Source organism: Vulpes lagopus, chromosome X, assembly GCF_018345385.1.
Source record: "Vulpes lagopus strain Blue_001 chromosome X, ASM1834538v1, whole genome shotgun sequence".
NCBI classification, from domain to species: domain Eukaryota; kingdom Metazoa; phylum Chordata; class Mammalia; order Carnivora; family Canidae; genus Vulpes; species Vulpes lagopus.
This window is the reverse complement of record NC_054848.1, coordinates 33,581,518-33,596,963: the sequence shown is the minus strand read 5'-3', so window position 1 is coordinate 33,596,963 and position 15,446 is coordinate 33,581,518. Positions and strand designations below refer to the sequence as shown.

The 15,446-nt window shown below is 45.5% G+C and overlaps 1 protein-coding gene and 1 long non-coding RNA gene across 2 annotated transcripts in view; one reads left to right on the top strand and one right to left on the bottom strand.

Annotated features, from left to right (window-relative positions):
* Positions 1-15,446, bottom strand: part of TSPAN7 (tetraspanin 7) — a 128,251-nt gene that overhangs the window by 6,193 nt on the left and 106,612 nt on the right. Inside the window, exons 3-6 of the mRNA XM_041741616.1 lie at positions 13,391-13,465; positions 10,454-10,549; positions 8,774-8,929; positions 2,718-2,801 (exon numbers count right to left, since the gene is read on the bottom strand). Of these exons, the coding sequence (XP_041597550.1) occupies positions 2,718-2,801; positions 8,774-8,929; positions 10,454-10,549; positions 13,391-13,465 (411 nt within the window). The remainder of the gene's footprint in view (positions 1-2,717; positions 2,802-8,773; positions 8,930-10,453; positions 10,550-13,390; positions 13,466-15,446) is intronic.
* LOC121483235 lies at positions 5,839-7,194 on the top strand. The gene is made up of 3 exons (XR_005985705.1): positions 5,839-6,226; positions 6,559-6,665; positions 7,042-7,194. It is a non-coding gene; the product is annotated as an uncharacterized LOC121483235 (long non-coding RNA).

The window sequence follows — 15,446 nt, the reverse complement described above, 5'->3', positions numbered from 1 at the left end:
AGTTTCTGACACAACAAAAGTACAGGCAGTTAGTTCCCACAGATGACAGCATGGATGTGGATGTCACAAGACCAGGCGAGGGAAAGGGCAAGGAGCAGATGGAGGGCGGGTGAGGAAAGGGGAGGAGAGAGAGCAAAAGAGAGAGAGAGTGAGAGCGAGTGCTCTGTTCTTTCCTACCTCCTTTGGCCTCTACTCAGTAGAACCTGCTTTAGTATAGGAAGGCCAAGACAAACCAACATGATTGATTCCCCTAAATCAGCCAACATTCTCTAAGTTTTACTCTGACACTGGTCCTAAAAAATTTGAACATGTGCAGCTAAAGCTTTGGTTCTGGGCCACTGTCCAGGATCAGTATGGCTAGTTCTTCTTCAATAGGATCTGGTAAGTCACCACTACCGTTCTGGAGAAGCCTTGGCTCTATTGGTATCTGGAAGCCAACTTCAGCTTCCAGGAACCCCAAGGCTGCTGGCACCATTAAAAGTGGCAGCTCCTAACACATCACGCTAGTAAAAGCCAGCTACGGCTCTTTTTCTCCCTGCCTCAAGCTGAGCATGCCAGGTCTCAAGTCTCTGCCCCACTGCACCCGTCTGCTCATGTGGGTGAATGGTATTGGCTAGGCGATGGCATTGGGCTTTGCATTTTGTTGTCTTATCCCGACCACTATGTGGTACCTTGATGAGACCTACAATCTCTGCAGAGAGTTTCTGTTCGGAAGTTCCCTCCAGGGCTTTGGCTCCTCTCTCAGTGCCCCAGAGGGCCACAGAGCAAACTCAACAATCCCCATGTCGGGGATTTCTTTCAAGGTTAGCACAGATTAATGCTCATCAGGCATTTTGTCTAAAGCCTAAATCCTTGCATCCACCCCCCTTCCTAGGGAAGCAGGAGAGAGAAGCAGAAGAGAGATCTTAATCAGATGCTTTATGACTTGCTTTACTCCACTAATGAAAATGGGAGAATCCTCCATGCCCTCATGGCTGGACAAGGAATATTCTTGGATGATAACATGCTTTATCCATGAGATTCTGGGCTCTGCAAGGCCCTCTTCTCCCCATGGAGAGTATTGGCATCATGTCCCTTTACAGTTCTAGGAAAGCCAGAAGGGGAGACCTTCACCTATATTCCTTCCCCCAAGGGGACAGTCATCCTTAGCCACCAAGCACAAGTATGGCCTGTCAGTGTCATTAACCTGACATTGTCATCTTGTACACAGCTGTATCGGACATGAGTCCCAGATCCTTTAAAATGTCTCCAGGCCATCACAGACATGTCACTGAAGTGTTACTACTTAAGTGTGATAGCAATTGAAAGAAAGTTTGGGGCAGCAACCTTTTGCAAAACGTCTCTGGAGATGAACTGGCACCGTCTGTGGTGCCATTGGGGTTTGTGTGTTGGTGTGTTGAGGGTTTAAAGTCACTTTATGAGTTGCAAAGAAATGAAGCAGCATGGCAAAAAGAATTTTGAAACTGCCCCAAGGAGCATGCACTCCTGTGGGATGAGTCCACAGGCTCTTGTGAGATGAAATGTCACCGTGGGTTTCTGTAACTACTGAATAAGCAGTTTGTCAACTGACCTGGGGCTACACCCTCTCTTTGGAAAAAAAACTACCAGGGCAATGTTCTAGTCTTTCATCCAGGTACAGATTACATAGGTATGTTCATGCTGTGCTGATATATTAGGTTGTGTGTTTATAATTTATGTACTTTTCTGGATATGCCATATTTCAGTGAAAAAAAGTTTTAAGAATGAACTTGGCTAGAAGGAAAGTGTGTCTATATTGCTAGGCAGGCAGGAAAGAGGTGTGGGGGTGGGTGGCAGGGTAAAGGTAAGGATAGTCTAAGAGAGCAAATAGAGAATTCAGGCCAGGAAAAATCAGAGGACTAGAAACATTACTGCAAGAATGTTCATTGGGCTTTGTCGGAAAACTGATCTGTTGGTCAGAAAAATTCAGAGTTAAAGATACATCAAGTTTTCATTTGGTTGTTAAATATACATGCCAATCCTCTCTCCCACAGCAGTATCAGAGCAATAATATCATTTGGCTGGGAGCTCAGAGGCTTGTGGGACACTGTACTGCCCGGTGAGGGTGGGCTAAATTTGAGAGTTAGCTTGATCTTGCTCTACCCTTGAGTACGTGGGGCTCACTTCGTTTGCAGAATTACTTCTCCCATTCTTTTATAGAGGCTGGGTGGAGATAAAGGGATATAAGATTTAACATACCAAAAATTAAGTTTCCTCTTAAGGAACACTCATTAAACTTAGGATTCAAATAATGATCGTGAGATGGCGTTTGCTAAGTGTAGGCTTTCCGTGGAAGGAGACCCCTCATGCAGAATCGACAGGAACTTAAGCACAAAACAGGGCCAGGCCAGCCAGGGAAAAAAGCCTCCCCCAAATCCAGACCAGCCGGTTGATGTTTGGAGTTGTTTCTGCTCCAATTAAGCCGGCACTTTGTTCAGTTAACCTCCATTTGACCTACAGAGAAGCAAGTTGTTTTCTGGAGCTAGTCATTAGGTGAACTGTAACCAATATTCCCTTGATGGCAAAACTTCATTTAAGTTGAAAAAGGAAAATCAATAAACAGATGACCTGAGGACTAATGAGCAAGGAGCCCTGACCCCATCTATCAGCTTCTCCCAAGGCCCAGGGGGGCAGGTGGGGAATCCAGAGGCCAGGGAGGGAAGCTAGGCCAGGCCTGACCACACAACTACACAGTCTACCTGGGAGAATGCGATTCCAAAAGCCACTCCAGCGATGATCCCCATGTTGGTCTCCATGAAACTGGTCACCAGATCGTAACAACCCTGCAAACAGAGAGAGAGAGAGAGAGAGAGAGAGAGATGGAGAGAGAGCCTCAGAGACGTGTATTACTCCCAGGCCAGACTGGGCTGTGTTACCTTGCAACACTCCCAACATACAGTCCCACTCGCAGTCAGCAAATGCAACTGTGACTCACCCTAGGAACTCGCTAGCATTCTTTTCAAACTGAAAAAAAAGAAAAATTTCGAACATACAAAAAGGTATAGAGAGTAGTACGGTGAACCCCCAAGTGACTCGTTCTCTAAGCTCACAGTGAACACGTGGCCAATCTTGTTTCATTGAAATCTGCTCAACTCTCCTCCCCTGGCTAGATTATTTTACAGCAAGTCCCAGATATATACTTTCAACCAGAAATGTTTCAGTGGAAGGATTAAGGGTAGCAGGAGATCTGTCAGACCTAGGAAGTGAACCTGTAGAGGTACAGAAGGAGACTCCAACCATACAAAGGCATTCCACATCCTTGCACAGAAAGACTCGGGATCATAAACATAGTTACTAGCATTTTGACAACAAAGATACAATCTTAGAAAAATAAAGTGAAATCATCAGGTTAGAGGAGGGTGTTTGAATGCCTGCCACCTTTACAGTGTTTGAGGGTTCTTCCTAAGGAGACCAGTAAGTTAATTTTTTAATAGGGAAAAACCTATGTTTTCAAGTCATCTTTTCCACAAATTTACTATGTATAAGTCACTTCTCCTTTCTAGATATCAATGACTTCATCCATAAAATGAAATGAATTTCCCTTTAACATACTATGAAATCTCCAAATGTTGTGATTAAAACCAACATCCATTTTACCAATTTCAATGTTAGTTTAATACTGATAAAATGAATCTCTTTTCTTTAAAATAAATGATCTGGTTGGAGTTCAACAAGGATGATAAACAAGTGTTTTTACTGTTGTTATCCAGGATTACATTTTATCACCCTAATCCAGGGAGGAAACATCAAATTTTGCGTATCATCCATAATACAAAGGCAAAGGCCGATTCTTCTTGTTAAATGCCTGACAGGTCGAACTGTGTGTGTGTGTGTGTGTGTGTGTGTGTGTGTGTGTGACTGTGAGTGTGTGTCTGTCTGTGTGTTTAGATGTATTATTTATTTGAAACCAGGCCAAGTGAGCCTAGATTTCTGAACTGACTTCTACAGTCTCAGAAAACATGGTCATTTTCCAGTTTTCTGAAAAAGGGCTTCTACTTGAATGTATGAAGTCTGCAGAAATCAAGACATTAATTTCATAAGCAGGGTTAAAAAGGATTCTTGTTTATCAAGGCATACTAAATTGCAATAATATCCGAAGAACACAAAAAACCACGTCTCCCATATTTAAATTCGAAATTTAGCAATTTAATGTTTCTCAGAGCTTATGAAAATTCTACCAGCACTGTACCTTCTAATAAGTGATATTTTATGCGTCTGCAGTCTGTCTACAGAGGAGAAATGCATTAACTTAGCAGCAGTGCTTTGACACGTGTTTTCAATGCAATGGGCCAACTATACTCCTTGGTTAGCTGATGCAAATTTGAAGGCTGGGGGAGGGTGGGAAAGGAAATATGTTTCTGCTCATGAGGAATTTTGAAATTTGATTCTCTCTTTGTAGTAGAAGACTGCTTGCTGATTTCATTTTTACTAGGGAAAGTATATATTACACTACTTTTCAAAAGGTAGTGGAAGGGTGAGCAGGTTGGGTTAGGAAGATTTCAAGGTAAGAAGAGAAGAGAGAAGGGACGGATATTCAAACACTTTCCCGATGTGTAGCAGCTATGACCTCATTTTGCCGAGGTGGCCATCATGACCATATCTCTCCCCCCACCCATGATGGTTGGGCAGAGGAATGAAGTTCAGCCCAACACCAGTGGTAGGTCACCTCAAGCTGTGGAATCCCAAACCCAACAATAGAAACCAGAGAGAAGTGAGGTGGGTGATTTTTTTACTCTGCAATATATTTTGGCATAAATATTTTTTCTATGAACTTCAATTCTGCATGTAAGTGGAATATATTTTTCTGACATATGATTTCTATTCCATTGTAGGAGATTCCAGAATCAACTACATTTTTAATAAGCCCACTCCAGCCAGCAAGAGAAACCAGAAGAATGAGGTCCCCACTGTTAGTACAACTGTGACAAAATCATTTTAAAACTTGCTCCTCAAAATAGGCTTTTCCCAGGGCAGCATCAGCAGCACCTGAGAGTTTTCGAGAAATGCAGCAACTGAGGTCTCCATCCAGACTTCTTCCATCAGAATCTGCCAAATCCCTGGGTTATTCATTTTTAATGAATTTTAATGAATATGTCCAGTATCTCTAGATGTTTCAGCTGCCCATTAAAACTTGAGGAGCCCCCTTCTAGAAGAAAAGTTCTCCCATGGTTTTTCACTCCAAAGAAGAAAGCAAATTAATGAATCCCATCTAGTAGGGGAGGTTACTTAAAATGAGAAGATAAAAGTAATTTCACTTCTTTGTTGTTATCTAAACAGTAGACGACCAAGGGTGAGTTAAATGCTTTCCATCTCCGGATTCTTCTCTGTCACTCACCAGGCCGCCCTGCAAGCCCATTCTCCAGGTCTCAGCACAGATCTGCACACAGCAGGGCCATGTTTGCATTCCACCTCATGTTCCCTCCTACGTCGTGATCTGATCTGCCTACAACGATCTCTTTTCATTTCCTCAGATGAAAGCCTGGTGGTCAGGTGTGAGATAAACTTAAGGAGACCTGCTAAGCAGCCTAGGAAATATCCAGAAACAGAGCCGGTCCTTTGCTCACCCTCTCAGCATGTCAAAATGAAGACAGTTACCAACAGGAAACATCTGTAAGCAGTGGACTTAGAACCCTAGGAGTAGACAGCTAGTCCCAGTTGGGTTCTGGGAAGAGGTGTCTCAGTGGCTGCCAACCAGAATAACCATCTCTCTCCCTCTTGCCCTTGCACTTAAAAAATGTCAAGGATTCCAATGGAGTCAGGGGCTCGGTCGGTGCTGTCAGCCATGTGAACTTGCAGATATTTCACCATCCTGCCAGCAAAGCCAAAATAAATTCCATCCCTTGAACAAGACAATAAACATCCTGTGTAACTAGTCTCACCCTCCAGCCTGCTCTCTCCCAGTGACTTGCGCAGGGCAGGGTTCTCTGGCTGCCACGTGAGAGCCAAGTGTCCTCTTTCTGTGCTCTTAAGTCATACGATTTAAGACACAAAAAGACCTACAGGGATTTTAGAATGTGTGTAGATAGATAATAGGATTCTGCAGAACTACTGTGTGGCCGTAGTCAAGCCTCCTGGACAAGGGAGTCAGGAGAGAGGGTGCTAACACAGATGAGATTCTACTCTTAGCATATTCACCACAGCTCTCTCTCCTGCCTTTTACAGGGGGAGGCATCTGAGACTCAGACCCTGGACCTCATTTGTCTCAGAGGTTCGTATGGGCATGAAATGGGAATATCTGATGGGACTCACTAGACAAATTTCAGTCTTTACTCACTTTTTCTCTATGGATCAAGCCAGGTTGGAGATATTAAGTAACTTTCCCAGGGCTTTGAAGGGCCCAGGAAAATGTTAAGCAGGATGGCAAGGCGATAGCGTAGTGGGTGGAGGAAGGCAGTAAGGTAAATTTGTAGATTATCAATGACATGAAAAAAATGCCACCCTATCTTTTTTTCTGGAAATAATTCTAAGGATCATAGAGATACACTATGGGATAGGACTCTAAACTTGCTTTTGAAGACTAACAAAGATCCTCCCTCCAAGAACCTGCCACACCATTCCTCATAAAGGACACAGTGTGGTGTAGTGGAGGACGAGCGTCACCGTCATCCTGCTGCTGTTTACATTGCAGTTAACACTGCACATCACAGGTAACGTTTCTCTCGTCCTTACTTGGGGCCAGGCACTGCGTGTTAGACACCTGAATCTCACTCAGGCCTCATATTGATCCTGAGAGGCAGGAGCGATCATCTCCCTTTTATAGCTGAGAAAAGTAAGACCAAGAAAGCTTAAGTGACTTGATCAGGGCTGTACCACCAGTGAGCAGCTGAGTCGGAATTTAAACTGCAGGTGGATGCCAGAGCCCACACTCCTGACTTCTAGATCCCCAACTTTCAGAAAAGGAAGTTTAGGAGTAAAAAAAAAAAAGACTTCATCCAAGTTGATGGTTACTGCTTCTACAAACAACCCTCTGAGGCTTTGTCATGCCAAGACCTCACTGCCATGATGTGCTTCTTGTCTTTATAGATAGGAGCGTCCATGGGAGCCGGGACTGCCTGGTGCTTCATAAAATGGCAGCATACAATGGAATATTCCTCAGCCATTAGAAATGACAAATACCCACCATTTACTTCGACATGGATGGAACTGGAGAGTATTATGCTGAGTGAAATGAGTCAATCGGAGAAGGACAAAAATTATATGGTCTCATTCATTTGGGGAATATAAAAAATAGTGAAAGGGAATAAAGGGGAAAGGAGAGAAAATGAGTGGGAAATATCAGAGAGGGAGACAGAACATGAGAGACTCCTAACTCTGGGAAACGAACAAGGGGTGGGGGAAGGGGAGGTGGGCAGGGGGTGGGGGTGACTGGGTGACGGGCACTAAGGGGGGCACTTGGCAGGATGAGCACTGGGCGTTATGCTATATGTTGGCAAATTGAACACCAATGGGAAAAAAACAAACAAATAAATATGCAAACTACAGTAGTCATTCCACCTAAAAAATAAAAATAAAAACAAAAAATAAAATGGCAGCATAATGACACCTCTGGCGGCTCAGTGGGGAGGTCCATGAAGAGACCAGAAGTCACCTTACTGATGAGAGGCAAAAGAAGCCTCAAACGTGGAGTTCATAAGAAAGTTCTGAGAGGTACAGATGTCATCTTAGGTAGGACAAGAAGCAGTCAGTACTGAACATCTTACCTTGCCACACCAATAACAAGTAATAAGCCCAGAATGACAAAATGAGCTTCTAGAATATCAACAGTGCCCTGCAGCATTTATGCTACAAATACCGACAATAAATGGGCAAAACATAGAAACCATCACTTAACATTCTAATTTTGAGAGTATGAATTATTCAGTAGTTGGCCCAGATCACATCAAGTTTTGAAGACCTTGGAAGAACAGAATTTTATCTGAGTAAGAAAAGAATATTTACTTGATGGCTGCCTAACAGAAGTTAAAGTCAACAGTGGGGTTGTTTTTTTTTTTTCCTCCCTTCTGTTTTACCAAAACGTATTTTCTATGTGGCATTTCTCTAAATGTTTAAGGATACAGACAGCCTTCATACACGTTTTATCACACCTCCATCATATTCTCTGTGAAGTGGAATACAGAATTGGTCTTCCTTCTGACGACTGAAATTTTATTCTCATTTTCACTAGAATGTACTACCTTTCACATTTCTTTTAGCCAGTTCTTTCTCTCTCTCTCTCTCTCTCTCTCTCTCTCTCTCTCTGATTTCTTTGGGAGTCAGGATGTTGACAGTGAGATGAGGTGGAGTTGTTGATTTCTTTTCCTAGAGCAGAGAACACCCTAAAATAAAGGCCACCCTCCTGGCAGAAGCAGATGCTGTCTGTCAATTGTCGTCCCCTTCCTGCTAAGGACTGGCACCCAGCTGTGAATCATTCCATGTTTAGAAGGGAGATTAGGCAGCAGAAATTAAAAAGGCAATATTCCCTATCTGACATCAGTACCAGGTGAACAGGAACAGGTGCTAAACCTCCCTAACTGTGTCTGGAAGCTTCTTGCTGAGTCATGGCTACTCCTTCAGAGGTGGACAGCCTTGGGTGCCTGTCCCAGGCAATAAAGGGCCACGGGGAAAGATTCTGCACTCTCTCTCTCTCTTTTTTTTTTTTTTTGCACTCTCTCTTAGACCACCACTCCTGACCCATTTGTCACAGTTTCACAGAAAGAGACAAACAGCCCCCTCAAACATTCACCACGGATCTCATCAGGGCTGAGAGGAAGCCTACCTTCTGGTTCACTTTGGTGGCCGCCACAGTCAGATTGTGCAGATCCTGGGGATTGCAGTCGGTTTCATTCATGCAGCAACTCGGGGGGATGCCATGCTCCAGGAAGTAGGGGCTGGTGCTCCAGTTCGTGTAGTTCTGCACACCACAGCAGCTCAGCTGTTAAGGGGGAAAGGGAAAGAACCAACGTGTGCAGATCAAAGACACTGTGGTCTCTTCCTTCACTACCCTGAGGCATTTAGAGAAACACAGGCCAAGGCCTCAGGTCAACAGGCACAGCTTTGGTGAGTAAAGGTGAGCAGAGGCTCTACTATCCATTATACTCACTGGGAGAAGGAAGAACTGAGAGAAGGAAGTTAGTCCTAGATCACATGTTGTGTCGCCCTTCTTACCACTTTCATAAAGGGAAGCGGTGGTTCTCTGGCCTGGCTCAGCATCAAAACCACCTGCGTGGCCTGGGTGCTGTTAAAGGTACAGATCAACAAAACTGGGCTTGCTGATGGGGAACGTGAGACAAAAATGGCTTCAAAAAGATCTTTTTTTAAAAAAAATGATCTTTTAAAATCTTATAGATCACAGGATCTCTACCAATAAGTAAATGGCTTGGGGGGTAGGTGCAGGGGCGTGGGGGGAGAAGAGAAAGGAGAGAAGAAGAGACAGCTGGTGTTGGTAAACTATACCCCCCTCCCCAGCTTTCTGCTTTTGTAAATCAAGTTTTGGGGGGACACAGCCAAGCCTGTCCCTTTACATACTATGCCTGCTTTTGTGCCACAAGAGTAGAACGGTGTAGTTGTGACAGAGACTGATTGCATGGTCCTCAAAGACTGATTGCATGGTCCTCAAAGCCCAAAATGGTTACTGTTTGACCCTTTTCAGAAAAGGTGTGCCAACCCCTGACATAGAGAGTAGTAGAGGAAATGGGGCAAAAGTAGAAATGAATTAGTGAATCTGGGTAAAAGGTATACAGCCCCTTATGCTCTTCTTACAACTTTTCTGGTGAGTCTGAAATGTGATCAAAATACCAGAAAAAATAAAGATAAAAAATACTCCTTCTGAAGTAAAAAACAAAACATTCAAAAAAACACCCCCCCACCCCAAACCAGGAAGCTACCCAGGTGACCCAGATGGGCCCTGAGGCTTGAGCCCCAGCACTCATCCCCCTGAGCACCCCTAGGCAGGAGACAGCTACTTCTCTCAATCTCCTCTGCAAAGCACCAGCCGCCTAGGGCAGTCTCACTCCTGCCAGACCCTCAGCTTTTCCTAGGCCCGCTGCCCACCCCCACTATGCTTCCCAAGCCGGTAGACACGGCTCACTGGTGCTCTCCACTAAAGACACTACTTCCAGAATGCCAGCCATTTGGAGCCAATGCTAAAAACTAAGCAAGGCTGCCATACATTCACTGCCTCCTTTCCAAGGCTTAGGATTTTAAGGGCAAGCTAGCTTTCCTTGGGATGCTCATAATCCATACTGATGAAAAGCAAGCTGCAGGAACTGGTCCCTCTTGACGCTAATTACCTGGATAACTGGACCCTGGACAAGTACTAGGTATAAACTTGAGGAAATGGAACTGGAGGCCAGGAATCAATAGCAAATGCTGATGGTCCAACACCCCCAGTGGCCCCCAGGTCTGAGGCCTGACGTCACAGGCAGTGACCAGCCCAGTCTCCTTCCCTGGAACTTACACTGCGCTGCACATGATCCACAGCCCGGCTCCTCTCGTCATTGCCATTGTAATTCTGCATGGCGTCCGTGTAAGTCCTCAGGAAGGTGTCCTTGATCTGTAGAAGGCAGGGAGGAATGTGGTCCCAGTCCACCACCACCCAAATGGACTCAGATTCATACTGACTTCTACTCCCAAATGGCTCTTCTGAAAATCTCTGAATAAGTGTAGGCCAGGGAGCAAATGGCCCTGTTTTCTGAGACAAAAGATCTCAGAAAGTTTGCTGAGGGATTTATTAGCTCAGGAATGTAAAAAAGGAAAATGTTTTCCTCCTCCTCAATCCAGAGGAAGAAGCCTGCCTTGTGAAATGACCCACTGATGTAGCCAGTTTCTGCAAGAGCTGGGAGAGTGAGCCCCAACATCAGGCCTGGCTTTTCTACTTATTTTCTTCACATTGATTGATGGCCTTCTTCTGTCTCTAACTTTTACTGCCCTTGCTCTGAAGAATAGCAAAGGGCAGGTCACTGGAGGGCAGGAAGATGGATGTTGCCCTGGCCAGGAAGAGACCCCTATTCTAGCATGCAGAAGTAGGGCAAAACCAACCTGCACTGACCTGTCTTCATCGAGGCCAAAAAGAGAGGTGAAAGGACATGAACTTTCCTTGTTGCTAAGTAATTCACAAAACCCTTTCTGCTCCTCTGTGAGTACATTCAGCTGTGGGTTAACTTTCAAGCTCTGTTCCCCTGGAAACCTGCTGAAGGTGGGGTGTCAGGTGTGTTACCAGGCAACTCCCCACATATGGTAGGACTGCCCCCGGTTGCCAAAATGACTCTGGAGTGGGAGGACAGCCAATGATACTAATTGCCTGGTGGGAAGCTTGGGGCGAAGTGTGGTGACTCTCTTACATAGGCATGCTCCTTGCTGAAATACTGGGTGCTCTACCCATGGACTGCTTACAAGAGATAAATGGACATTAGTCACACGGAGCTTCTAAGCCATGGTGGGTGCTCCACTTGGCTGTTCATTTCGTTTCATTGCACCTGCACTGTCTCTGCAGGGTGGGCAGGTGCACATGGAAGAGACCCTGGACCACATTGAAGATTTCCACTGAAGAAATAAGCCCCTTGCTGGTGGGCCATGGGTGGTGTTGTAAGCCCCACCCACCACTCCTCTAAGAGTTTCAGATGCACAGAGGTGAGGTAGATGAGGGTGTCCAGGCCCTGGCTATCAGGAACCACGGACTGATCCCTCCCCCCGCTCCTCCCCCCAGGGACTCCAGTCATGGCAGCATGTGGGAGGAAAGTGGGCAAGGGCTCAGCTGCATCTGGAGTTCACACATGTGCACACACACACACTGGGGGCACCTCCAGGGCTGTGGAAGCCAGGACTTCATCAGGTTTTACCTGAGAAGAAGAATGTGGAACCTAATTCCAGACGCAGCACCCATACAAAATGGGCTCTAGAAGTCGGCCTTGACACCTGCACTTGTAGCTCTGGTAAGGGGAGAACCAGAGCAATGGGGAAGAGGGGCAGAAAGCACATGAGCAAGCTCCCTGGGAACGCAACTTGGCCAAGCACAGAAGCGGGGTCTGGGGCAGATCATGGCCGACTGTCCACAGCCTCATCATGTTTTCCATGTCTATCTGGTTAGGAATTTGTATTCCTTTCTAACATATACGTATCTAGTTCTGGCTTTACCATGATTTATAGGGCACGATAACAGGCTGTGGGGGAGTTAGGGTCAGTACTTCATTGTAGCACACACTCTCTCTGACCTATCACCACTGTACACATCTGACAGGGGACACCATGGTAGCTACAGACAGCATGAGGACGTCTCGTCTCTGCCTGAGTGTCTACTCATTGTCTAAACAGAGCAGCCACAGGGACAGTGCAAGGGAAGAGGGTCACACATGATCTGAGACAGCCAGCAATGTCCTTGAAACCACAGTTATGATCACAAAACTATTCAGAATTCTTTTCAGCTTCTTAAGTCTCAACTATTACATGTCAATTAGAAACAAAGTGCTGGGGGATCCCTGGGTGGCGCAGCGGTTTGGCGCCTGCCTTTGGCCCAGGGCGCGATCCTGGAGACCCGGGATCGAATCCCACGTCAGGCTCCCGGTGCATGGAGCCTGCTTCTCCCTCTGCCTGTGTCTCTGCCTCTCTCTCTATCTCTCTGTGACTATCATAAATAAATTTAAAAAAAAAAAAAAAAGAAACAAAGTGCTGTAGAGGTTTCAGATCATGATGGCCTTCTCTCTCTCCCCCTCACCACCACATAGAGCAGCAGGGCCCCTCACTCCTGGGCTTGGCTTCTACCCCCCAGTTGGTGGGGGGTGGGTTGGGGGGCAGCCCCCAGGGCTCTGGGGAGGAGACAGGGGAGGGCAGGCTTTTTGGGAGTAATCAAGCAGTCACAGAAATCTTATTATATAGACACCCACTTGTGCCTTGCTAAAGCTGCGATTTTTTTTAAAGATATTATTTATTTGAGAGAGAGTGAGAGCACGAGCAGGGGGTGGGGGTGGCAGAGGGAGATGCAGGCTCCCCACCAAGCAGGGAGCCCAACATAGGGCTTGATCCCAGGACCCCGGGATCAGGACCTGAGCCGAAGGCAGATGCTTCACCGACTGAGCCAGCCAGGTGCCCTGAAGCTGTATTTTAAAAGGAATATTTAATCTACATCGAAGGTCACTGCTTTAAGACAAGGTGGAAAACCTTTCATGCAGGAGCCATCTCAAGGAAGAAAATGAGGATCAACAACTAAGGTGTCAAGTTTGGTGAAATTCCTGCATTTAGATTTTTCTGGGCATTTCAGCCCATATGAAAGGACGTTTTGAAAACAGCCATACCACTGGAAATGCCATACAGCCTACAAGTGGCCCCTTGTACATTTGAAGAGGTTTCAATAATCCTCCTCCCAAAGACCCTCTGAGTTCTCTGCTTTGTGTATACCCACCTCATGACGAAACACAAAGCCTGAAATGCCAGCGACCAGCTCAGCCAGGAACACCAGGGACAGAAACATGGCATACTGAAAATCAAGCACATAGGGACAAAGGAGGGCACGTTAGGATCAGAAGGAGTGCTCCTCTAGGGGAGGTTACTTCTCATCACAGGGAATCACACAAACGCTCATATCCCCCAAAGTTGAGAAAAAGTTTAAAAATACTCTTGTCCAGATTTCCCCACAGGAGCCTCAATATAGAAATGTCTATTTAATATGCATAAACGTTCTGGGCCACACATGCTGAGGAGAGCTCATCCGGAGACTCAGCTCAACCAGGAGAAATCTGGAAGGGCTTTTTATAACTCAGGTAGCCCCTATTTTTGATGTTAGAATGGTTGAGCCAGAAAGCACTCTGGGGGAAAAAAAAAGATTCTGGAGGTCACAGGTCTGCCTTGTCTGCGAATCCTTCATATGACCTCCTTCATGATGGTCAACTGGCATCTGCGTGCACCCTTCATGTGGTTTCTGTAAGCCTAGACTAGTTCCTCCACCTTCGTACCCCTAGTGGCCCATTCAGTTTTCAAATTGTTCCCGTTGCTGGAAAGCCTTCCTTTCTCTTGGCCACAGTTGGCCTACTTGTAACTTCCACTCCTTGGTGCTGGAACTGCTTTCAGGAGATCCAACCTTGCTCCTATGCAATGGTCCTTCATATGCATGAACACAGCTATGATGTGAACCTGCTGCTTCTCTTCATTTGGGTAAATCGCTCCAGTTTTCTTGAGCACATCTCCTAAAATGGCTTCAAACCCCATTCCTTTGCAACTGTATCAAGCCCATGCTGACAGAAAGACCACAATGCACACAAGTCAACATGCTTCCTCAATATGGTGATTGGGCTTGGATGTAGCACTTAATTAAGGCAAGGGCCAGTAGGCTACTTATCTCTCTTGTTTCACACAGTGTGTAGAGTTGATAGCCTTTAAAAAGCAAGCAAGCTACGCTACTAACATTGTTTGTAAGTCTCGAAAACCCTTATTGCTTCTTACTCATTTCATGCTTCCTATACTTCCCAAGTGTGTGCATGTGTGCATGCACATGCGGGTGTGCACCCGTGCCTCCTAAGTTCAGGGATAAATTACACGGTACTTAGAGGACATTAAGGGTTTCCATTTTTGTGGCTTTGAAAAGAAGATAAAAGGAAAGAGAAGTGATTCTTTTCCGACAAAGCATATGTCTTACAATCTGTTTCTTCACATCTCAAAATGAAACACAACAGTCCTGAATGTTTGGAAGGGTCCTAGGTGATGCTATAGAATTTGGATAGACTATACATGGTCGTGTCAGTTACTTATAAGTGTACATATGTGCATAGGATCATAAATTATTTTTCTTGGTTAGTGGCACATATGTTAAAAGGAGGAAATACTCGCCTAAAAGGCCAGTTTTGTTTGCGATATTAACAAAAGTCTCTACATGCACTTAAAGCACAGCCACTAAGCAAATGCGGTTGTAAGTAGAATGCCCCACGTACATGACATCTGTCTCTCAACTTGGTTGACATTCTGTCAACTCAACAGAATGCAGTGAGAAGCACATTTGACTCTAGGGAGAGTCTCACACCAGGCCTAGAATCCAGCAGAACATCCTAGGGGGAGTAAGTGTCAGGAGGCAGGTGGGAGCAAAGACATTTGACTATGTGTGGTCAGAAGGCCTCCTACGTTGGAATCCTCACTTTGTTGTGGGCTCCTAAAGAAGAGGCAGCCACTCTGGGCCTCCATGAAATGGCAGTAGTTATTTTCAGTTGTTTTGCAACTAATGAGGTTAAATGAGAACCATAAAATTCTAGAATGAGAGTTAATCAAGTGACTTCCGCTCTTGTCGGCCAGATCAGCAGTTTCCTGTCTCTGGGAAGTTCCCTGTTTCCAGGAGCTTCCAGAGAACATCTGCTTCTCCTTCAGAAGGCCTTGGCCAAAAGCCTATGGGGGAAAGCTTGTACTAAATATAGGTGGTAGGGGTCGAGCTTTCTCCACATGAAAAGACTGTAGTAGAACTAGTCTTGGCTTTG